The 25,092-nt window shown below is 46.6% G+C and overlaps 2 protein-coding genes across 2 annotated transcripts in view; one reads left to right on the forward strand and one right to left on the reverse strand.

Annotated features, from left to right (window-relative positions):
* The first annotated feature begins 4,445 nt into the window (after positions 1–4,445).
* Positions 4,446–15,359, forward strand: LOC115914968 (serine/threonine-protein kinase PAK 3-like). The gene is made up of 12 exons (XM_030967872.1): positions 4,446–4,548; positions 5,446–5,495; positions 6,341–6,448; positions 6,884–7,037; positions 7,945–8,008; positions 8,929–8,977; positions 10,244–10,356; positions 11,213–11,330; positions 12,606–12,705; positions 12,823–13,019; positions 14,021–14,158; positions 15,231–15,359. Exons 1-12 carry the CDS (start codon positions 4,446–4,448, stop codon positions 15,357–15,359), a joined length of 1,323 nt encoding a protein of 440 aa, XP_030823732.1.
* A 3,592-nt stretch (positions 15,360–18,951) lies between these two features.
* The window catches only part of CAPN6 (calpain 6), a 52,397-nt gene continuing 46,256 nt past the window's right edge, over positions 18,952–25,092 (reverse strand). The window contains exons 11-14 of the mRNA XM_030967592.1: positions 24,089–24,291; positions 22,844–22,965; positions 20,465–20,601; positions 18,952–19,645 (exon numbers count right to left, since the gene is read on the reverse strand). Of these exons, the coding sequence (XP_030823452.1) occupies positions 19,463–19,645; positions 20,465–20,601; positions 22,844–22,965; positions 24,089–24,291 (645 nt within the window). The 3' untranslated portion in view covers positions 18,952–19,462. The remainder of the gene's footprint in view (positions 19,646–20,464; positions 20,602–22,843; positions 22,966–24,088; positions 24,292–25,092) is intronic.

Consider the following 25,092-nt stretch of genomic DNA (forward strand, 5'->3'; position numbering starts at 1 on the left):
CTCCCCATTCCCAGTTCCCCATTCCCAGTCTTTCCCCATTCCCAGTCTTTCCCCATTCCCAGTTCCCCATTCCCAGTTTCCCCCATTCCCAGTTCCCCATTCCCAGTTCCCCCATTCCCAGTTCCCCATTCCCAGTTTCCCCATTCCCAGTTTCCCCATTCCCAGTTCCCCATTCCCAGTCTCTCCCCATTCCCAGTTCCCCATTCCCAGTTCCCCATTCCCAGTCTCTCCCCATTCCCAGTTCCCCATTCCCAGTTCCCCCATTCCCAGTCTCTCCCCATTCCCAGTTCCCCATTCCCAGTTCCCCATTCCCAGTCTCTCCCCATTCCCAGTTCCCCATTCCCAGTTCCCCATTCCCAGTTCCCCATTCCCAGTCTCCCCCTATCCCAGTCTCTCCCCATTCCCAGTCTCTCCCCATTCCCAGTTCCCCATTCCCAGTTCCCCATTCCCAGTCTCTCCCCATTCCCAGTCTCTCCCCATTCCCAGTTTCCCATTCCCAGTTCCCCATTCCCAGTCTCTCCCTATCCCAGTCTCTCCCCATTCCCAGTCTCTCCCATTCCCAGTTCCCCATTCCCAGTTCCCCATTCCCAGTCTCTCCCCATTCCCAGTCTCTCCCCATTCCCAGTTTCCCATTCCCAGTTCCCCGCCTCAGGCCCCTCAGCCCCGCTCCGGCAGCGCCCCCTGGCGGCCCCGGCTCACAGTCCCGCCTCCTCCCGCCTAGCCCCGCCCCCCGACTCCGCCCCCGCCGCCGATTGGTGGGAGCTGTTGCGGGGCGGGGTGCGTGCCAAGATGGCGGCCGGGCGGGGGACGGGGAGCGGGACCGGACAGAAGCGGCGGGGCTGGGGGCTGCGCGCACCTCGCCCTCTCCTTGTCAGCCCTGGAGGAGGCGGGCGGCTCCGGCATCCTCCGCCTCACCGGCATGCAGCTGCGCGACGAGCCCAGCAGCGGCAGCGCGGCGGCAGGTGAGGGGGCTCCGGCAGTGACGGGGCTGCGGGGCCGCTGGGGACGGGCGGTGCGGGGCCGTGAGGGGAGGCAGCGGAGGCGGTGAGCCTCTGCGGCGGCAGGGAGGGCTGCGGGGTGGCACGGGAGCGGCCGGTGCCCGCTGGGTGAGGGTGTGGGGACAGCGGGGGCTCCGCCTTTGGGGGCTCTGGAGCGTCTGGGGCTCCCCCTCTCCTTGTGTGGGGATGGGGACTGCGGGCTGTGCCCGGAGCGGGGTGTGCAGCGTGAGGGGAGCTCCGGAGCTGGCGCTCGGGGCAGTCAGAGCTCCAAGCTGAGGTGGGGTCGGACCTGCAGGGTGTGGATCCCTTGTTGAAGCTGTCCCGGTCTGTCCTTCTCAGCTTAGCAGGAACGCGTTCCAAGTGCGGATGCGAGGAATGTTTGATGGTAAAAGTAAACCCTGGACAGCTGCACAAGCAGGTCAAAGTAAAGCCACCCCATACAGTAGAAAAGCCCAAATGAGTAAATTTCTTGATAACACGCACGGAAAGAACTCCTCACACAATACCACATGAAATTCTGGAAGAAGGAGTCGTTCCTGAGCGCTAGTTGTTTAAATAACTTTTTTTTCCAAATATATTTCCCAACAGATGGATGCTCATGGAGAAGGGAAGCTGCCAGGGATGAGAAGATCGCTGTTGAAGCAGGGCACACTACAAACATGATGTGCTCTTCCATGCTTGAAGCTGGATAAATCTCCCTGCCTCAGCAGGCGGAAAGTGAAACCCAGGCCTGGAGCAGTTCTGGTGGTTAATCCCCAGGTGGTGCTCCCCACTCCTCAGAAGCTCATGGCATTTCTGGGCTTTGCTCTCTTTGTTTTGGTGATCTCAGTACCACATTTACACTGAAGTGTGGTCCAAGAGCCCTGGGGCAGCTCAGAATCCTGCTCAGGTCCAAGAGCCCTGGGGCAGCAGAATCCTGCTGCACGTTAATTGCTGGCATTTCTTGTCTGGATGGTTTGCTTTTACATTATGCCTTGTGCTCAAATTCCATTTCTTACTGCTGCTCTTGCTGAGAACTCTCAGTGGGTTGGGGCTGGGCCCTGCTTGGAGCAGAGAAGGGTGGGATTGCAAGGAGCTTCCTTCCAAACTGGGAGAACACAAGGAACCTGATGAGCCAGGCACTGAGACTGTGCCCAGTGCCTGGCAGTCTGCCTTTGTCACAGCTCCAGGGGCACAGCCTGCTCCTGCAGCCCCTCCCTGTCTGCCTGTCCCCTGCCCCAGGTATTTCCTGAAAATAAATGGAATTTCACCCTTCAAAAGTTTGCTTCAAAGTGACAGAGGAAAAGCTTAATAAAAATGCCAAGGTCACATTTTCTTTGCCTCCTAAAATAATATGACAGATCCAATATCTGCATTATTAACTATGAGTGTGAGCTTGTTTTCTTTTTAGGGGCTTTCTGATTTACCTGGGGCTGTTTTTGTTGTGCTGCACAAGCACATGGCTGCAGCCACTCCTGAGAGCCCATGGGCAGCAGCTCTCTGGGACCAGTAGTTATTTATTGTCTGGCTAAAGATGCCCTCTCACTGCAGAAATAGCTCTGTGAATGCTTCTGTCTTGGCAAACATTGTATTCTGAAAAAAGCCTCAGTGTTTTGCAGAAAAATCCCTTTGCAAAGGACATTTATTGTTCTGTTTTGAACTGGAGCAATCCTCAGGCTGAGCAGAGACAAGCAGGATTTCTCCCAACAACCCCACTGTCCTCACCTACCCATTGGCAGTCCAAGATAAGGCTGCAAAATGTCACTAAAATCTTCCAGGAAGTGATTTAGCAGCAATAATACTTTAAAAAAGCCCCAGATTTTGATGGAGATGTCACTTCATGCAGCAGATCACTTTGGTTTGTAGGTAAAAGCTGGTGGAACTGAGTGTGTGATCACTTGGCGTTAGAAAAAACCCTCAAAAATAGCATGTTTGGCAAAAGTGGCAAATTAGCTGCAATAACTGAGGTATCAAAGACGGTTACTGATGGGGTAATTTGGGTTATTTAAGTCTGCTCTGGGAAAATGAGGATTAGGAAGAGGCATAATTAAAATATGCAAAGCCGAAGGGGAATAGAGAATAGATATTAAGTCACTTTAAATTAGTAATTCATGAGAGGGTGGAAGGGAGAGAAATGGGTGAAATTATGCTCTGAAAGGGCCCTGATATTCCATTGTTGCAGAGAGAAAAGCTATTCAGAGCCTGAGCACATCTTCTGTGCACACACAAATTGGAGAGGAGGATTGAAGAGCTGTCTCCACTGAGGGAGCTGATCCTGCAGGGTTCCCTCACATCCAAAGGAAATATGTTTTGGGGCATCAGGGGTTTTCCGAGCTCTGTTTTCTGTACATTGACAGCAGAGCTACAGGAGCTGGACCAGGAGAGTCCTTAGCACCTCAGTGTTGGGATTGTGAGAGGCAGAGTCTTTCCCCCACATGTTCCCTGGTGTGCTGAAAAGTAATTCCATCAGGGTGGGGTTTACCCTCTAACCAGACAGCAGAGACCATTTCAGCAAGATTTTGTTACTGAGCATCAAAAGTCCAGTGTTTTGTCTACCAATAGAGAAGAGCTTTGTAATGGCATCAAAGAATCATCAGGAAAATGAGTTTTGTCACAGTTATGTTTTCTGGAAAAATCCCTTTGCCCAGGATTTTTCTCCTGGGAAGCTGAGAAGCCTCAGAGAAAAAGGAAAACAATATTATCTAATTGCTTCTCCTCTGTTTTGCTCATGTGGAATGTGTTTGGAGATTTTTTTTTTTATCCAACAGGTTTCATTGGATTCTGGTGAGTTGTTTTCACTCGCTGGCCAGTTGTGGCCAAGCTGTGTCGGGGCTCTGGAAAGAGTCAGGAGTTTTCATTATTGTCTTTTTAGCCTTCTGTAAGTGTCCTTTCTGTATTCTTTAGTACAGTTTAGTTTAGTATTCTTTTATATAATATAGTATCATAAAATAACAAATTAGTCTTCTAAGAACATGGAGTCAGATTCATCATTCCTTCTTTAGTCTGGAAACCCCACAAATACAGTAGAGTTTAGCCTTAAATCCTTACTCCATGGAAGTGAAGAGATGATTTCCATGGTGAGCTCCATGCAGAAATAAGAGCTTTGTATCAGGAGGAAGGTTGACATCTCACTGCCATAAAGGGGTGTCAGGCTCCAGAATGAGCAAAATTGAGCATCCAGCTGCTGCAGAAGCAGCCTGGAACCATTCCACAGAGTGTGAACCTGCAGCTGCTGCCACTGTGATGTCAGGGCCCACTGGGCTGTCACTGAAAGGTTGGCACATCCCCGCAGTGCCAACAGGACACTGCCATTCCTGCAGCCCAGACCTCCTCAATGCCCCTTCTGCTGGCATTCCAGGAGGATCCTCCTCCTCCAGGAGTTCTCAGTGGGCTGCCTGCAAACCAGCAAGGGTTTTAGCTGAATTTTGGGTTATGCAGCTCTGCAAGTTCTAGCACAGCTCTGCAGAAATGATCCAGGAAGTTGTTGCCACAGCGTGTGATTTTGTGTCTGCCACATCTGTGCTGTATTTTTGTCCAGATAAACCCTGGCTGCTGACAGCTCATCTGAGGAGTAAGTAGTGCTTTGCCCTAGGTGCAGCATATCTGGCTTTGGGATCACTGTGGCCTTTCTGCTCTTCCTTAGGAACTGAGCTGAATTTGGAACGGGAATGACAGTGAGATGGCATTGGTTTGGTAGAGCTCCTGTCAACAGCTTCTGCTAAAAGGGGTGTCTCAATGGGGTCAGCATTTGGAATGTGGGGAGCCTAGTGGGGGTTCCATTCACTATGCACAACAGTTTGGGGAGTCTGTAATTCCCTTACTTTGCTGCTTCAGCCAACATCCAAAATGCAGACTGGAAGAGCTTGTCAGAAGTGCTTACAAAAACTCTGCAATTATCTTCAGAAATGAGGGGAAAGATCTTTTCCCCCCTATAATTAAAAGATTTTACTAACCACCTGTGCTAAAATAGTGATGACCTTCATGAGGAAACGTACCTTCCCAACAGTGTGTGCTCCTGAACCCAGGAGTTGTTCCTGTGCAGTATCAGAATAGAATTCACCCAGCTAAGGAGATTTTGGGAAAGCTTTTCTAGGGAAGCATTTTCAGCAAGCTAAAGAGAACCAACATATGCAATTTAATAATAGGGAAAAAGAAAAAAAAAAAAGGAAAACTACTTTAGCTCTTGGGCAGAGCAGAATCATTGACTATTAAAGAACAATTTACATTTTCTTGACTGAGTTTCTATTTATTTTCTGGTGAAACAAAAAATAGTCAGAAAGTTGTAGAAAAAAAATAATCTGTTATTTTGTCCTGTTCTGTTGCTTACTGTGGAAAAGAACTGTTGCTGCTGGAGGGATGATGTGAAATAAAAATGCTCTCTTATTTGGGCTGACTTGTTCCATGGGGGATGCCCCACAAGAGGCAGTTTTCTAACAGCATCTGGTTCATCTTCTCTTGCCCACTGCAGATCTGATCATCCAGTTATCCAGAGCTGGATACATGGCAACCTGTCCTTTGGTGAGTGGGAAAGGAACCTTTGCCATTCCTAGAGTTTAAGAACTGTGGAGCAAGCTGTGAATGAGCTTTGCCTGCTCCAACATGCCAGCCTGCAAAAATGTCCATGTCTGGTTTTGCAGCAGCAGCAAAAGGATTCCTGGCTGTTTCTTCAATTTCTGTTCAAAGCTTTTAAACAGATGAAAGTCTGGTTTTGCTGGGGGAAGATTGTGGGTTTAGCCATGCTGGAATATCTAATTCACAGCCATTTTCAATACTATATAATTGCCCCATTTTAATTTAGTTTTAACAACTTAGAACTCCCTTTCTAGCAACTTTCATGATTTATCTTTAGTACAGCTGGATTTATAGCTGAACATAAATAAGGTTATAATTGATAATGTAACTCACTGGAACCATTGAAAGGAAGTTTTAAATAACAATCCACACTAATAAATGTTGGGTTGCAATAACAATCCTAGAGAGAGGCATGACATCCACTGGCCAAATTTATTAGGGTTAATATTAAACATTTTAAATAGAGCACCAGTGAGGTGTGAAGGTGTAAAATGGTACCTTTGATTTACTTCAGTTGTCTAAGTGGCCTTTAAGCTTTAAAGCAGTTGGAAACAGCAAATTTGGGGCAACTTAATGTAGTGCTCTGCTCCTGCAGAGCAGCAGCTGGAGTTGTTTCAACCCCCCATAATTTACAGATATTTAAATTGTACTTTGACACATGCAACAGAGGATTGAGGCTGTAGGACCACGTGCATGTCTAGATCAGTTTCTGATGTCAAAGCAGCTGAAAGTTGTGTGTAACTATCAAATCTCCCAAATGGCAGAAGAGAGACTCCCACTCCTGTCCCCAGGCCACAACACTGCCACGAGGACTTCAGCTGGCTCTTTCCCTTCCTGGACAAGAGGATAATGAGAAGAAGGTGGACAAGGAAGCTGCAGCTGTTTCCTCAGGAGGATCAGTAAGTGCCAGCTTTGGATACCATTGTGCAATTCAGAGTTTCTGCCATTCAGCAGCTGCTGCATTCACAGCTGGAAGTGCTGAGGGCTGGAGTCCTGCCATGACATTGTGCTTCACCCCAGCCACTGGCACCTGGAAAACTGAGTTTGAATTTCCCTTTTAGTCATCAGTTTCCCTTGCAGGATACAGGATAAATTGTCTCCTGGATGTACCTGCCCCTCTGCACAGATGATTTGAGAAAATCCATGAAAATTGAACGTGTAACTGGCCATGAACTTGTTTTGGCTTTGTTCATTCAGTTTGTGATATGGATAGCAAAAAGCAGTTTAAGAGCACTGGATATGGCTGACAGGCATCTTCCTGAGGGTTTGCATTTGGCATACGAGCTCAGGGGATCCCTGCCTGCTCCCTTCCTGACATTGATTTCTCATCACAGGTCCACACCAGCTCTCTGCTGGGAGCTGAAGAGGTAGATGATGAGACATTTCTCCTGTCTGACACCCTCAGCAGAAGCTCAGGCCCTCTGGACAAACCCAGGGTCCAGCCACAGAAGCAATTCCCTGTGATAGAGGAAGTGCTGGAACAGCTGAGTACGTGTGCTGTGCCTCTTGTCTGGTGTGTGTGTCCCAGCCTCAGCTGCACCAAAGGGACACAGGAAGCAGGAATTCTCTCTGGGCATTCCTCAGGGCAGCTCAGACTGGGTTCAGTTTCCCTGTGCTTCCCTCTGTGCTGAAGGCAAAAGCAGGGATGGTTTCTGATTCAGCAGAAGGTGCTGTGACCTGGTGAATGAACTACTGAACTCCTGAGTGCTGCTGGCCAAATCAAGCAGGATATTTGGGTTCCTAAATTCTCTTTAGTCCCCTGACAAGTCATTGGAGCAAAAATACTTCACAGCAATCTGTTAGATTGAAGACAAGCAGTGTGGTCCTTCAAATAGCACAGGCAAGGTTATCATCAGAACTTAGCCTGGTAACCCATGATGAGGGTCCTGGATCCTAAAGCCCCATCATTGTTGATTAGAACATGAGATGCTGTTCTTTAAAATCTTAAAGACAATCCTTTGGTGAACTGCTGAAAGTTGGGAAGGTCCCCTTCTCTCCTGGAAACACTTTGCACCGTTTCTTAAAAATTAATCCCAGAACCCAAGGTGCATTTAATCTTCAGAAATATTAAACCTTTTGTTGAATCACACAAAGGGTTTATTCCTAGGAAAATAAAGGCTGTGTTGTTTTAGCTCTCCTAAATATTTGTAGAAAACAAACTCTTGCTTTGGTACCTGGTCTTTCCTGTCTCTTGTGGATATTTCTGCTGGTGCTTTGTTTCCTGTCAAGGTAATCTTCAAAAAGAAATATATGTGGAAATATCTGTGCTTTGGAGCTGCCTCTGTTGCTGTTGTTGCCCACAGAGGGCTCACAGCCAGACAGTGGGGGTGCATTTCCCATCTCCTGGAGGGTGGTGTCTGTTTGAAGTGAGCATCCTGCATTTCATTTCTTTCAGGGGGCATTGTGAACGAGGGGGACCCTAAGACCAAATACGTTGATTTTGTTCAAGTTGGCCAAGGGTAAGTCCCATCCCAGTCACTTCTACAAAACCATGGCTGGGCATTTTGCTGCTGTAATATCAAGTGTGAATCCAGGCAAGCTCCACACATGATGTGGGTTTAGATCCTCCCATCTCAGTACAGGTCAGAATTAATAAATAAGGTCAGAAGGTGTTGTCAAAGAAAACTCGATGCTGGCAGTGCCTCACCTGCAACAAGGAGCAGAACCTGAAAAATCTCCCATCCTCAAACCTTATTGCCTAAAAGAGCACCTTACTACCCCACAGCTGTCAGGTGAAAGTTCTCAATAACACTTGTTTCAAATATTTTGCTAAAAAAATATTTAGTACTCTGGATTATACACTTGAAGAATCTGAAAGATCTCTCATCCCTCAAACCTTATTGACTGAAAGAGTACCTTACCACCCCACAGCTGTCAGATAGAAGTTCTCAATGACATTTATTTCAAATATTTTACTTAAAAACATTCAGAAATCCAGATTATAACCATGTAGTTTAGCAATTGGAACTGGAGGTGAAATAATAAACTCTTGCACTGTCATACAAAATCCCACCCTGTGCAGTCTGCAGTATGCATTCCCTGGGAAAAAAATACACACACGAACACAAAAAGAAGGAAAAAATCCAACACAACAAGGCAAAATGGAAAAAAAAATTAAATACTTCTCAATTTTTGTAGGCACACCCTCCCCCTGCTCTTAGGTTTTGAAGATCTGTGCTCCAGCTCTTTTTCTTCAGTTTTCTTCTCAGTTTTCCCTTGAACACCCTACATGACAGAGGGCTGCTGTGCTGCTGTTTGAAGAACAGATGAACCAAGGTGTTTTAAAACACTTCATGCAGCAGAGATCTCCTGTCTGGGCTGGCTTTCACTCCCAGCACCTGAATGGCTTCTCCTTTCTTCACTGCTCTTTTGTTTCCAGGGGTTTCGGGACTGTTTACAAAGCCATGGACCCAGCCACGGGAGATGTGGTGAGTGCCAGCACCCCCAGCACACTGTGCAGCTCTTCAGGGCTTTCCCCTCTGCTGTGAGCTCTGCTGGAGTTTTGGGTGCCCAGTAGAGCTTTCCTGCACAGCCTTTCCTCAAGCACAGAGCAGTGGCAGCCTGCAAAACTAATTTTGGACAGGCTTTGTTCCTACTCAGGTCCAGAAAGAATGCTAGTGGTGTCTTTCAGAGGGAGAAATAATTAAGGCTTAAAATACCAGAGAATGGGTTATTTCTTTAGAAACCCAGAAAATAATTGCAAATCTGAACTGTGGAGTTCAGATTGCTCATGGAATAGCAAAATCTAAGTTCAAGAACTGAGAAACTTTGTGGAATTGTAATTTTTGTGTGTGTGTAACTGCTATGATCTTTTAGGATGGGATTTTATCCATCATGTACACGTGTTTTCTTTGTTACTCAACCAAGACCAGCAGCAGTTGCTGAAATAATGGCCAAACCCCATTGAATTGCTGAAGGATTCCCAGCTGTTTTGATATATTTTCACAGCCACAAAATCCTGCTTGCAGTGAACCTGTGTGAATAATAACAGAGGTGATAAACTGAGGCCATCAGGAAAGAATGTGGGTGCAGGGTGTTGTCAGAGGTCTGTGGGTGATAGTTTAGGGAAATTTTTGCAGAGTTTAGAAGGCAATATGTGTCTGGCAAGTGTCCTGTAAGTGGCATCCAAGCAAGTGGAGAAACCAGCTGTTGTCCTGTCACCTCCTGAGCCCTGGTGTCTGATCACAAGGTCACAGGGCAATTGGCACAGCCCAGCCCCATCATTCCAAAAACACTCTCCATGGTCATTGTGCTCTATCCAAGCTAGGCACCCCCAACAAACAAATAATGTGCTCTGACTCCATGATTCAGAAGGCTGAATAATTACTTTATTAAAACTATACCATATTACATACTAATACTATATTATAACTATACTAAAGAAAACCCATAACTGTCTCCAGACAGTCAGACACAGCCTTGAGTGACTGGCTAATCACTCAAAACAACTTTCACCCGTGTCCAATTAACAAATCACTTTTGGTAAACAATCTCCATAACACATTCCACATGTGCAAAAACAGGAGCAGTGAATAAAGACAAGAATTGTTTTCTCTTCTCTCTGTGCTTCTCACTGCCTTCCTAGGAAAAATCCTTGGGAAGTTGTGGCTGCTGCTCTCTGTGAAGAGAGCTGTGGCCACAGTGCTCTCCTGCAGCAGAACTTCTGGAGCCCATGGGCTCCACTTTCATTTCAGGTGGCCCTAAAGAAGATGCCTCTCCGCAGACGGAGCAGGAAGGAACTCCTCGTCAATGAGATTCAGATCATGAAGGAAAACAGGCATCCCAATATTGTCAATTATATAGACAGGTGAGTGGTTCTGCTGTTAGCATGGGAATGTTTGTTTACACACAGCAAGACAAAAGTTAAAAAACCCCTTTGTGCACTGGCAGAACATGGAGCTCTTTCTTATTTCTCTGTTCATCTGCAGTGGATGGGTGGAGATGGCCTTGGGTCTCCATTAATCTTTTCTTGTGTATGTAGTTGGAAACCTCTTTTCAAAAACCTGGATGTGCCATGTCTTACTAAAACAACAGCCTGTCAGTTCATTACCTCAGTGTTGTTTGGGGGGTTTGGTTTTTACAGGTTGATCATATTTTCTATGCCTTAACAATAAGTGCTGATAAACCATTATAGAAATTATCTCCCTTGGGCTGTTCCCACAATTTTCCAGTGCTGTGAAAGCCAGGAAGACTAAATTATCATTTGCAGAACCACATAATTTGCCAGCTTTTACATAGTTTTTCCTGTTTCTGACTGTACTTTATGCAGTGTTTTCCAAATGGTTGGCCAACATCTGTCCTGAGTGCTGCAGAGGCCTCCTCCCATGGATAACTCTGGAGTTGTGTTCCTGGAGTTCCTGGAGTGAATGGTGGAAGTGATAAATTAAAATAATGATTCAGTTGATGCCAAGTTTCCTGGTTCCAGATTGATCTCTGCTGTTACTAAATTGCATTTTTCATTTCTCATGAGCCTTTCTCATTTAGACTGCGCAGGTTCCAAATACTCTTGTATTCCAAATACTCTGTAGCCTATAAGGAATGTCTCTCCATTTCATTTTGCCTCCATTTACAAGTGACCTGGAAACAAAACTCCCCTGCAGTCTTTTCTACAAGGTAATTCAGTTGTGCACATTCATCTCCATGCCTTTGTTTTCTTCTCTCAGCTACCTGGTGAATGAAGACCTGTGGCTCGTGATGGAATATGTGGATGGAGGCACTTTAACCAGCGTTCTTGTCCGACTCTTAATGGAGGAAAGAATGATAGCTGCTATCAGCAAGGAGGTGAGGGACCCTGCTCGTGCTTCCAATGGCTTGGACAGGGTGGGACAGGAGGGATTTTGTGTTCAGAGCTTTATTTCAGTGCTGATGTTATGAAATGTAAAATAAAAGGGTGCCCTGGTTTGAAAACACAGGTGTCTATTAAGGGAGGCAGGAACTTCTCTTGAAATGGAAAATGTAAACCCTCTCTCTCTGAATTATTATAATTTTGAAATTAAGAGGCTCTCAGGTAAAGATAGGGGAATAGGACTAGCAGTTCTTTACTAGGAAAGTTAAAAATACAAATGCAATAGTACACTGCCAACAGAACCACAGGCAGTGGAGGACAGAAAACGGGCAAAGTCTTGGAGAAGATGGGGTCACTCACAAAGATGCATTTTGTAAGAAATAGACTTAAAGAAACCCCAAAAAGCCATGCCACAAAATCACCAAGTGTACCTAGATCCACACCTCTATTCCCTATGGCTCTTCTCCCTTAACAGAATTTTCTTTTGTCAGAAGATTTGACTAGGAAAAAATTCCATTTTTGTGAGGTGTTGTGAACTGTTTTTACTACTTGTAATAACCATCCCGGGTCTGAGTATTCATGTAATGCAATGCCATGCAGCAGAGAACCTGTCCACTTTATAGCTTTGCTCTCAATATTTGTTACTCATTGTTTTCTCATCTAAATGTACATTTGCAAGATGTGGGTCAACCTAAGACAAAGGGCATCTAAGTGAGCCTCCTGCCAATACAACTGCATTTCTTATACTCTGTTCTTATACACTTTTGTCAGTCTCTTTTTTTATTTAACATTCTAAACTTTGCCTCATTACACTGGAGCATGTCTGCACTGCATTCTTGGCCTGCAAAAGCAAACTTGCTGGTGGCAGAATTTTAAACTAAGAGCAAATTAAAACAGAGCCTCATTTCTCACAGCCCTCAGCTTAAAAGGAGAGCATTGCACCCCAAGTGGTGTTTCTTTCTGAAAAGTGACTAATGTGCTGCTTAATGTGCTGTTGAGGCCAACATAAAACCTCTGTCATGCAGCCTCCCACACAAAAGTGATCCACTTTATAATGGAGGGAGAGATGGGGGTTTTTTTTTGGCAAACCCTCCTTTGTCATCTGGATGGAGAGAGCAGAACCACTGCAGCCATTCTGGCTGGGTTAGGAATGGACAGTCTATATCAACAATTGGTGTTTCACCTAGAAATTCAATCTTTTAGAGCCATCTCCTTGTCTTGTGTGATGAAATGAGGTTAATTAACTTTTACCCTCATGGGTTTTGTCTCAGTGCCTCAAAGCCCTGGATTTCCTTCATTCAAAGAGTGTGATCCACAGAGATGTCAAAAGTGATAATATTCTTCTCGGGATGGACGGATCTGTGAAACTGAGTAGGTGTTCTTGGTCAGGTACAGCATCCCTCTGTTCTCAGACACAGAGTGGGGAATTCTGGTGCTTGGTTTCATGGTTCAAGCTGGCTTTGACAGTATTTTTGTTTTCCTCCTCAGCTGATTTTGGCCTGTGTGCTCAGCTGACCCCGGAGCGGAGCACACGGTGCACGATGCTTGGCTCTCCTTACTGGGTAGCACCAGAAATTGTGAAAAGAAAGGAATATGACACCCAAGTGGACATCTGGGCCCTTGGGATTGTGGCCATTGAAATGCTGGAGGGAGAACCTCCATACTTTAAAGAAAGCCCCATCCAGGTAAGGTGCAAACAGTCAGATGCCACTGTCTTGCCAATCTGTGCCACGTTTTGTCTCCCATGAACCAAAATCCCACTCAAATCAGCCTGAAATAGTTCCACCAAGGCCCACTTCTAGAAATGTCCCTGCAGAACATCTCATCAGAGGAGAAGTGACCTGTGCCAGTGCAAAAATGTGCCTTTTTGGCCTCCAGCACTGCTTGAGTTCCTCCCGCTGTGTTTGATCTCCCTCTGAGCTGGAGCTGGGAATGACAGCAGCAAGTTTCTCCAATTGGGAAATTATTATGAAAAGCATTACAAGTGTATCTGCAGGCCCAGAAGTCTTTTCAAATTCTGATCAGTACCTTTAAGGGAGGGTTACTGGTTCTAGTGATGCCATAATTATGTCTTACCCAAAAAATTTCTAGAAGTATATTTTAGCAAAGCTACTTGTAGTAAACATATTTTAAAGTTTTCAGTTTTAGATCCTAATTCCTTAAAATGAAATGATGAATTCTTATACCAATCAAGCAAGGAATAGTGGAGGAATGTATACCAGATAAAATCTCATGACTATTAGCTGAAACCAGGTTAAATGCTGCACAGTTAATGCCTGAGGAAGACAACAGTTCTGAAGATTTCAGTCTTCCACTCTTTTTGAAAAAGTTCCCTGACTTTTGGATTGCTTTTGCCTTGTATAAGGCAGCAAACCCAGATGAAGAGAATGATTTCCAGATCCTAGAATATTCTGAGTTGGGAGGGATCACCAATTCCAGCTCCTGAGTGAATGGCCCACCTGGGGATTGCTGTTACCAGCACCATGCTCTGACCAGCTGAGCTACACTCAGGCTCATTATCATCACTGCTCTGGAGACTGACAGTTCCCTGCTTCCTTGCCCTCAAATGCTGATCACAGCCCCTTGAGAGACACCAGAAAAGCTCTCAGACAGCCAGGAGGGGCCTGCAGTGGAGCTGTCACCCCAGGGATGGTCAGTGGCTGTCCCGTGCTTCCTCTGTCCCCAGGCTCAGCGCCTGATTGCCCGGAACAGGTACCCCCCTCTGAGGATGCCCGGCAAGATGTCAATTCTGTTCCACGCCTTCCTGCACTCCTGCCTGGACACCAACCCCAGCATTCACTGGACAGCTAGGGAGCTCCTGCAGGTAAAGGCCCAGGGGCTGCAGGGGAAAGTCTCTTCACCTCCTTCACATCCCCAGTCTGGGTGCTCTGCAAAGTAGAATCATAGAAGAATTTGGCTTGGAAGGGACTTTTAAAGTCCATCTGGTCCAACCTCCCTGCCATGAGTGGGGACATCTTCAACATGATCAGGTTGCTCAGAGCTCTATCTGACCTGACTTTGGATGTTTTCAGAGATGGGGCGTCCAACACCTCTCTGGGCAACCTGTGCCAGTGTTTCACCACCCCTAGCATAAACAGTTTCTTCCTTAGACCTGATTCTCCCCTCTTTTCATTTAAAACCATTATCCTTTGTCCCTTTGCAACAGGGCCTACGAAAAATGGGTCCCCTTGAAATTTTGAAAGGCTGCCATAAGGTCTCCCTGGGGCCTTCTCTCCTCCAGGCTGAACAATCCCAGTTCTCTTGGCCTTTCCTTAGAGGAAAGGTGTTCCATCCACCCTCTGACCATTTCTGTGTTGTATTTTGGGAGTGCATTCAGTTTTAGCTGTGGCAAGAGAACTGCAGTAGAATGGTGCCAGAGGCCCAAAATGGTGGTGATGGAAAAGGAACCCAGTCCCAGCCCAGTAGTCAGAGATTTGGCTGTTCTTGTCTTGGTGCTGAAAACCTGCACCTGAGTGTTCTTCAGAACAGCACAGCCCTAAATCCTCATGGGATCAACATTCCTTGGAGGTGCTGGAGTTCCCTGTGGAACAGCTTGCACTCATCTTTTCTGACATCTAAAGCAGCCCCTACCTTTAGAAAAAGGAACCTACGTGAGTCCTTTTAGTTTCCTGAAAGGGAAAAAGCCCTAAGGCAGCAAGTGGCATTCCCGGAGTGCTGGCAGGGTCAAAATCCCAGCAAGCTGAAGACACCTTGATAGATTGATTATTGCCTCTGACAGCAAAGTCCTGAATATTAAGACTGAAGTAGAGATGGTCCCCTCAGTCCTATTTATGTGTATTTCTGGTAAGCAGAGGAATCATGCTTCCTCTTGTGAGAAACTGGCTTTGGAAAGTAACAGTTCCTTTCTTTCTTTCTTTTTTTTTCCCTTTGGGCAGCATCCATTTTTACGAACAGCCGTGAGTCTCTCTGTCCTGCCTGACTTGATCTGTACAGCCAGGAAAATCTGTCAGGCCACGGAAACAGTTCAGACCAGCAGTGCCAACACAGAGCAAAAGAAGGAATAAAATTTTCACTCCTTTGGGAGATTTGCTCCTTTCTCACCCAATGGTTCCATTCACTTCTGAATTATTGGTTGCTTCTTAAAGATGGAAAGTCCCAATTATGGGGGTTTTGGTATGGTTTGGAAATGGGGAAAGGTCTCCTTCATTCATCAGCTCCAGACCACACTGCCTCTGGAATGCCCACGGGCTGGGTTTTGCCCACTTGTGGCACTTCTGGGTGAGGAAGAAAGTGCAATTGCATTTCCAGCCAAAAACGGGTGAAGAATGGGGCAGCCCAAACATCCTGTTGGATACACACAGTCAGCTGGGACTGTGGAGTGTTTGGAGAATTCCCTGGCCTCCCTCCACCTGGCAGAACACATTGACACAAAAAATATTTAGAGATTACAGAGAAACATATGTATATAACATAGATTGCTAAATGGGGGGTGTGCAAATGTACATAGACACATAATATACTGGATAATTATTACATGTATAAATATGCATGTGTATAATTATTATATGTATAAATAGTTATAGAATATAGATATTATTATTTATACTATATATAGATACACTATATATATAACATTTTTATATAATTATATGTATAGATAGTGTGTTACAGAGCTATGGACATACATTTACCTTGTACCTTATATTGTCCCCTATGCACAACCCCCCCTAACTCTCCTGAACTGTCGTTCCTTATATAATGCTCATTTTATATATATATAAAAAAGATATAAAAAATATGTATCTGTATATACATACATATATATAAACATACATATATATAAACATACATATATATAATATATTTTTTATATATATCTGTATATACATATATATATAAAATATATATCTGTATATACATATATATATTGGAGGTGTGTGTATATACAGTGTGTGCATATATGTATAAATGTATATATGTACATATATATAAATATATAAATTTTTATATTCATATATATATATAAATATATATAAAAATTTTATATTCCCTCAGAGGTGCTTCTGTAACTGTCACAGAGTGTGCAGAGAGCTATAATAGCGTGTATAGGCTAACGTGTGGCACCCTCTATAAATCAAACACCGCTTTTATCCGCGTGTGTTGCATCCACCGCGGTGCGGTGTCAGTACCTGGCCCTGGTCACACCTGTGTGGGCGGACACCGAGCGCCCTCCCGCGGCCGCCGCCGGCGCAGAAATCGCTAAAATTGATTTTTTTGGGGTAAAATTTTATTTAGGTCACTTCATATTGAAAAGTTACAAAATGTTGCAATGAAATATTTTACACCCATTTCCACCTGTTTTCATTTTTGAGGTGGCTCGAGTGTGTACATAAATGCAGCCCTTCTTCCCTCCCAAAAAACCAACCCCAAGATATTTTCCAACATGTTGATATTGCTACAAAATGAACAATTTTAAGTACCAATGTTAGAAGCAGGCAGCAGCACAAGCCCCTGTCAGCCTGCCCTTGCCTGGCTTCACCTGGGAAGGCAGAAGCATCTGTAAACCAGCAGAGCCAGCTGTGTTCCCAGGCTGGATCAGCTCCTCCTGATGGGAAAACCAAACAGTTCCCAAAAATAATCACTGCAGAGGTGCAGGCATCCTGCTGAGCCTCCTGCAGCTCCCAGCACTGCCAGTCCCTCAGGGCAGCACTGGCCAGCAGTGCCTGTCCCCATGCCACAGGGACAAACTGGGGCAATATCTGGAGCTGGCACAATGATCAATGCCTAGAAGCCACCCTGTCTGTGCCCCTCACCCTGAATTCCCACTTTGCCAGGCTGTACATGCCCAGGAACTGCTGGTCACACTCCCTGTGTCCCACTGATGCTGGGAACAGCCCTGGAGAGAGCCTGGAACAGGCTGCTGGTGCTGGGATTGAGGACCAGGGCCGTGTGGCTGCAAGGAAAGAGCCAAGAGACTCCCATCCAGCTTGGGGCTGAGCTGGCTTTGTGCCCTCAGTGGGCTCAGGAGCTTCCTCAGCCAAATCGTGGGGCAGGGAGGCACAAACCTCTGGTGCCATCTCGGTGTGGAACGTTTTTCAGGCTAAACACTGATCCTTGGCCAAGCCAAGGCCTGGGAATGGCCCCATCCCATAGGGAACACTGCAGGAAGCAGCTCCCATAGCCTAGAGCAGAGTGTGAGGAGAAGTAAAGCAAACAGCTCTCAGTGCAGGACTAGGGCAGCCCTGACTTCTGCAGTTCCCCTCGTCCAAGCTCTGGTCTGCATGAGACAGTTTATGCTTTTAAAGAGAGAAATCTGAGTTTACAAACATTTCTGGAGTAAGCAGCCCTGAAGCCATGAGCTTACAGAGAATGTCACTTGCCTGTGGGGCCTGTAGTTCACACCTCTGACAAGATCTCTGCTGTGCCAAAGGGCCTGAGCCCAAACTGTCTGAAAAGAGCTGGGTTTTGGTCCTTGGAACATGCAAGGTGATGGCACTGCAGCATCATTCACAGCCCCACAGACCATCTCTGGCATGTCAGAGAAAGCATTTTCCTACCACAGCAATGATCCTTTTGGAGCCCTGAGGAGACCTTTTGTGAAAACATTAGCTCTGTCAAGGGCCATTTCATAAACTGTAAAAATTGCACAGTGTGGCTGAAGTGGCTACAAGGCACATAGAAATCCAAATTTCCTGGCTGTAAAAAGGCAGAACGGTCCTTCAGCTTCACTTTCCCACCCAGAATCTGCAGCTGTGTAAAATCCATCTCCGAGTGTCTGGCACAGAGCCCCGTGCCCTGCCAGGGTCACTGCCCAGCGTGCCCACCCCAGACAGCTGCTGAGGGAACCCTGCCCAGGGCTGCAGGGGAAGGGGAGAGCTGGCACCAGACCCCTGATGTGAGGGAAATGTGAAATAACACCCATGCTCCATGGTACCCAAGTGAAACTCCATCAAACATCAGCTGTGCCAGCAATAAATGACTGGAAAATTTTGAGAGTGAGACCTGACAAGTGCCAGGGAGCAGCACCCTGCTTTTACAAACCCACCCTTCTCATGAACTCATTTTCTCCTCTTTCAGGCTGGTGCTACATCTACCAAAACAAGAGGGCTGTTATCCCAGTTTTAGCATGATGTGGCTTAAATAAAGCAAGGAGTGTCCCACTACTGAATCTGTGCTCTGAGCAAAGCCACAGCTGAATGTGAGGTGCCCTTGGACAGAGATACCAAACTGTGAGTCACCAGCTCGAGGTGGAGAAGAGAACAATCAGAAAGTCAATCTGAGAGCCTTTGGGTGGACAAAGCTCTTATTTGCTGTGGTGTTCAAACAGGCACTGCAAGATCTGCCCCTCTATTTTAATGTTGTCCTGGCAAGACTGGTCTTAAGGCCACGAGCTATGACTGAGCTCCTTGAGTAGTGACATTTTCACCAAGGAACAGAAACACCTAGTCTGTAGTGAAATTCATCAAGAAATTTATATCCTTCTATGGGAAGGATATGGAAAAAAAAAAAAAACACGAAGCCCCCTTGTATTTGCCAGTCCTCAAGGTGGGTGCCTGATGGAGCTGCAGCCATTCCTGCCTGCATCCTCAAGGATGCTCACATCCTCATGGGCTTACCTGCCAGCATTCCATTTGGCCCCTCTCCTGTCACCCTGTTCTTCTAAGCCTTCTGATGTTTACATTCTTGTAATGGAGTTTCTCACGCACTTTGATGTAAATAATTATTGTTTTTACATTCCTCTCTGGAGGAGGAGAAATTAGATAGACTGTTGGTTTGTCCAGTTGGTTTCTCATGCACTTTGATGTAAATAATTATTGGGTTTACATTCCTCTCTGGAGGAGGAGAAATGTGATAGACTGTTGGTTTGTCCAGTGTCATTGGAGAAGTGGCGCTTTCATCCTCCAATCCACTGTCACTTTTGAAAGTCTATACATGTCAGAGTCAAGAAATAAACCTCCCTTCTTCTTCTCCCTTGCAGTTCCAGTGTCTGCTGTGTCCTATTGCGACACTCTCCTACTGCATGAGCTGTCTCACGAGCATAGATATGTATTAATATGCATTTCCCCCTTTCCCAACAGAGGGCTTTTTTCCCCCCCCTTTAAAGCGATTATGCTGATGCGCTCCCCGCGCTGCCGAGAGGTGACAGCTCCGTGTGGCTCCGCGGCGCTCAGAGCTCGCCGAGGTCATCGCTGCACAGCACGGTGACGCTGATGTGACCCGGCACCTCGGCCGCTTCCCCGCCGCCCCTGCCCCGCAGCTTCAGCCTGCGCTGCTCGCGGGGCTCACCGGGGGACGCTGCCAGCACCGCCTGCCCCAGGAGCTGGTCCCTCAGGAGGTTGCTGTTCCACACCTGGCGGCGAGGGGACACAAAGAACGCGGCTGAGCAAGCGCTGCTGTCACGCTCCGCCGGGAAGGGTCACCCCCGATAACCCCTTGGAAAAGCGTGTGTCTAAATTTAGCTAATTGTCTAGAGAGCATGAGGGAGAGTCTGGATTTGCATGCTCATTTACATAGACTATGCAAATAAGGAGAGAAATGCAGCTTTTTGCTTTCTAGGTCAGAGCCTGCCTAGGAGAGGAATAAAAATGACCTTTTTTAGCTCACCAGCAGTAAAACCTACCTGCTGCTCTGCCTGCCTGTGCCCACCTCTGCATCTCCTCAGTGCTAGAGTTTTAGAGCCTGGCCCACAGACTAGGCTGAAGACAAAGCTTTCCTGGACTGCATCATCTCAATACCAGGCTCTACTTCTCCAGTTAGTGCTGAGGTAAACAGTGAGGTCTAGTTCTCACAGGACTAGAATTCAGGGTAGAAAACTTCTCAATAACAGCCTTAGCTTTGGGTTTGTTTCAAACACTGACTCTAGACAGCACTTGGCTTTTCTTTGTTTCATCAGGTACCACATGGGGCAAAAGGAATTCTGTAAATTCCTTCAAAGCCTTGGAATTAAACACTCCTTGGAATGAAACATGCCTGGTGATCCCCAAGTGCCATCAGCTGGTGTTTGTGGAGCAGAAGCAGCAGCAGAGCTCCAGGCAGAGCCCAGCAAGGGGAGCAGAGGCTCTCACTCTTCTCTCCTGGGTCACACAAAGGAACAGCTGGCCCAGTGAAGCCCAGGGCTGCTGCTGTGCTGCCCTCCCTGCCCTGAGCAGCTGCCCTGTGGCTGTCTCACCTGGATGGTGACAGGACTGTCGATGTCCTTCCTGTAGAAGATCACCTGGGTGTTGAAGACGGGGCTGGTGGTGTCGTGCTGCACCGGGGAGCGCTGGCTCTGGTTCTCACACTTGATGAGCACGTAGGGATCTGCTCCTGGAACACAATCAGCAGCACAGCTCTGGGCACACAGAATGGCAGCCGAGAGCTGCCCAGAAACCCAGCAGAGACAATCCCCTCCTGTGCCTGGCAGCACCACAGGACAGGCCACCAGAACATGTCACAGCCATTGCTCCCTGTCCAGGTGAAAATACACACACAGAATCATGGAATGGTTTGGGTTGGGAGGGACCTTAAAGCCCATCCAATTCCACCCCCTGCCATGGGTAGGGACAGCTCCCACTGTCCCAGGCTGCTCCAAGCCCCATCCAACCTGGCCTTGGACACTTCCAGGGATCCAGGGGCAGCCACAGCTGCTCTGGGCACCCTGTGCCAGGGCCTGCCCACCCTCACAGGGAACAATTTCTCCCTAATATCCAATGTAACCTTCATATGTGACCCCCTGCAACTGTTCAACATTCTAAAAATGCCTTGTTTAGACACTGAGCTTGTTTCTTTCTTATTAAAGTTGATGTTCTCTTTTCTTTACAATGAGGAACAAGATCCATTTTGGAAACACCAAACACATTCAAACAGAATGGCCATTCAATTTTCTAATTAACTTGTAATTAAACAAAGGCAATACCATATTTTTATTTCAACACAACTCTGTCAAATTTCTATTGTTAATGACAGAATTTTTTTTCCCACACCTTGCTACTTCTTAGATACAGATTTTAAATAAGCCCAGGGTATCTGTAAGTCAGGTTCATAAGAGTTTCTAACACACTTCTTTTCACCATCTACTTGAAAATACCACCACAGCCAGAAGACAGCACAATTTAGGCAACTTCAGCTTTTTTACAAACCATACCCAGATGATCTCCCTCAAACTCATCACTCATTTACCAACATGACCAGGTACCAACAGGAACAAACCACATAACAGCTGCATCCAAGGCAGGCACAGGGTTTTCCATATGTTGCTCTGTGGTTACACCTGGCCAGAGCTGTTTCCCTGACAACCCCTCACAGCTCCATGGCAGGTAGCAGGATATTGGCTTTTCTGATGGGCCTTCTGTGTCACTGAACTGTGAATTCAGCTCTGGGGCACGGGGTGGCACCAGGCTGTGTGCCAGGGGTGGAAAAGCTGCCCCCTTTGCAAAGCAATTTGGAAAATGGATCTGGATAAAACGGGGTCTTGCCTGTGACCCCAATGGTGTTAACAGCTTCGTCCGAGGGCAAAGAGCAGAGCAACACCCGATCATTAACAGTAATTAAGAGATAAAGAGCATAAGGAGGGGTGGGGAAAGGGCACAGAGCTAAAGAGGTGACAGGCACATCTGCTGGATGGATGAGGGAACAGTTAATGAGGGGACTGGCTAAGCGAAGGGAAAAGGAAAGAAAATATTTGAAGGAAACATTCAAATTCTCAGCAAGACCTCACAGAGGGAGGTAGAAGGGGGACACAAAATGTTCCTGTAGCCATGATGCTCCAAAATGTTCTGACCCCATGATGGCAGCGCTGGATGGGTCAGTTGTTTTAGGAAAACTGGCTCCAATTCCACAACAAAAGCAAGCAGTGGGAGAGCACATGGGGGATCAGATGTTCTCAGCTATGGGTGGCCCAGTTCTGTGCTTGGTTTATTTACAGGACAAAGAAAAAACACCAAGGTCTGCTAGAGTGGAAAAGCGATGTCCTGGTATTGGCCATGAGGTGGGAATGAAACTGGAGCTGCTGCTCAGGAAACAGCTCTGGCCGTGGAAGGAGGGCTGGGTTCAGCTCTGGGGCACGCAAATGGCTCCAGCTCTGCTCTGAACCCCAAAACAGCTCTCCTACCTCAGCCCTGACCATGCTGCTGCCTTGGGAAGTTGTACAAAAGAACAGTGCAAAGGAAAAAGCTGGAATCTGTAAAAGCCAGTCCTCCCTGAAATGCTCTAATGAGGTAAATGTAACACACTACATGAGTCTGTGCCATTCAGCTGCCTCCTGAATATCTTCCATTTAGAAAATACACAGCCCTGACAGAAGAACCTTACCAATCCCCACAATTAGCTCTTCAGGAGGGTCTGGCTACTCCTGCCCATCCTGCCCAGTTATAGACCTGCCCATAACTTGCTGTTGTGCATTCCCATATTCATCTGATCTCTCCACTGGAGCAGGTTTTACAGCAAGATGGAAAAACAAATCCCATAAATCCTCCGTTTGGATAATTTCTGATTGCTTACATATCAACCCAGATCATCTTTAGAGGACTGAAAAGCCAATCTCACTCATCCAGACTCTCTTTCCACTTACCTCCTGATCTGTCTTGTTTCTGCAAACCCTCTGCAGAGTGGACTTTGATTTGGGTGACTCTACGTGGGTAGCCACAAAGAAGACTCCAACACGTCATTTTAGGCCTATCTGCCTTCAGCTCCCTGAAACATCATGGAAAAAGCAACCTAAGCAAAGAATGTCAAGGAAACAATCAATGGTTGTGGAAATCTGTCATTTTTAGAACATGAGAATTGTAGTTTTTCCTCATCTGCCGTTTTCAAATTCTGTGGTGCAGAAATGACAGATGTAAGAAATAAAAATAGAGCGAAGCAAAGTAAAACAAATTTGTGTTATCTTTTGCGTGGAAGCAAAAGTGGTGGAAAAAACCCCCAATTTTAAATAGTGGAAAATACTATCAAATCAAGAAATAAATGCAGTGGGCCTGATTCATGAAGCATTGGTTCTACTCTTGCAGCAGCCACTGCTTTCAGAGGAGATGGCCACAGAAACAACAAAGATCACTGTAGCCACAAGCACAAGTGCCCAGGGTCCTGACCTAGAAGTGGGGGCCACTACAAGAACTGAACTAAAAAAGCCAAAAGACTCAAATGGAATCATCCAAGATGCCCTTAACTAAACATTTCCTGACCATGTGTGATAAAAACGAGAGCAGGCTCCCGGTGCTAAAGTGATTTCAGCATTTATTATAATAAAAGAAAGGCCTAAAGCAGGGGGCCCTGGGCTGAGCAGGAGCGTTCCCATCGAGGATGGAGCAGCGCCGGTGCTGGGGCTGCTCAGCAGCGATGGCCCCGAATGTCCCAGATGGAGCAGCACAGATTCAGTGGGTCAGAAGCCCCTTTTGATCCTGTTTTTTGTCCCTTTGGATTGGTTTCTTTTGGATCCTTCATTTGCATGCAGGTTTAAGGTGCTCGATTGGCCCATGACAGTTCTGTCCAGGCTGGCCCGTGGTGCACTGTACTGAGGTGTGTTATGGTACCTTGAGTACCCGATTTCTCATAAATACCCTTTTAACCTCTTTTACAATATAATAACCAAACTAACAGCACATGCTTAACGATCTATCAAGTATTTTACAACAGTTCCTAACCTATTTTTAACAATGCACAAACCTGGATATTCTCAGAGGTGCTCCTCATGTCTACAGGGCCCAGTTCTGGAGCCACATGAGCCTCAGTGAGTTGGAGGACAACCTGGCAAGCCCTTCCCGTGGAGCTGCAGCCTGTGGGCTAAGGAGGATCTCCTGCAGCTGTGAGTGGCACCCACCTGAGTTTTGAGGGCACATCTGTGTAGAGCCTGAGGATGAATTTTGTGGGGACACCTGGGATGTAGGTGGTTGGGACCAGGACATAGCGGCCTTGCTGCAGAGTCCTCCTCAGGAACACGCTGCGTGTGTTGGAGTAGGGAGACGTGGCCACTCTCTCCTGCACCGTCAGCTTGTGCAGCCTGTACCTCCTGTTGTCCTCCACCTGCAGCAGGAGAGGGGTTAGGGACAGCAGGGCTAAGGGCAGGGCTCTCCCTGAGCACCACACAGCTTTTCACCCAACAAGGCAAATCCTTTGGCAAGTGTTTTCTCACTGTGGCAGGTGAAAGTTTGGGGCTGGCAAAGACAGGAGCCCACTGAAAGAGATGATGTGATGCTGCTGCAGAGCTTGGAACACTTCCAGAGATGGACACACAGCCCAAAGACTGCACCTGCTCAGACAAGGCTGAGATCCTGTGGAACAGGTTTTACAGAGACTTCTGTGAGCCAGAGAGAAGTTTGATATGAGAATCCATGTTGATAATAGGATCCATGTTTGATAAGAGGATCCATGTTTGATAAGAGGATCCATGTTTACCCCTGAAAGAATTTTCTACCAAGGTCCTTGACATAGAAACCAAGAAAGAAAGGATAAATAAGAGAAACCTGCAAATGCCTATTCCAATGAGCACTTTGTTTGTCTTTCCTGACCAATGAGTAAAGTGTAAACTGATGAGTTTTGTCAGAATGTATAAAAAGCATGCATGCTATAAAAAAAAACCAGTTTGAAGCCTTCTGAAAATGGAGAGTTGCTTTGTATTGTGACCATCTCAACTATGACAAGATCCCTCTGCCTCTCCCTTCTCTAGCCTTTCACAGCAGGCTCCCAATCCAGATGCACACAGCTGGATTTTCCTTGCCCTTTCCTGAATACAAAAGCCACAGAATAACCATGCATGTTTTCTTCTAAGCCTTGAAGTTGTGCTTAACTCTCAACATCCTCCCCAGGGGACTGGTATTGCCAGAG

This window comes from Camarhynchus parvulus, chromosome 4A (assembly GCF_901933205.1).
Source record: "Camarhynchus parvulus chromosome 4A, STF_HiC, whole genome shotgun sequence".
NCBI classification, from domain to species: domain Eukaryota; kingdom Metazoa; phylum Chordata; class Aves; order Passeriformes; family Thraupidae; genus Camarhynchus; species Camarhynchus parvulus.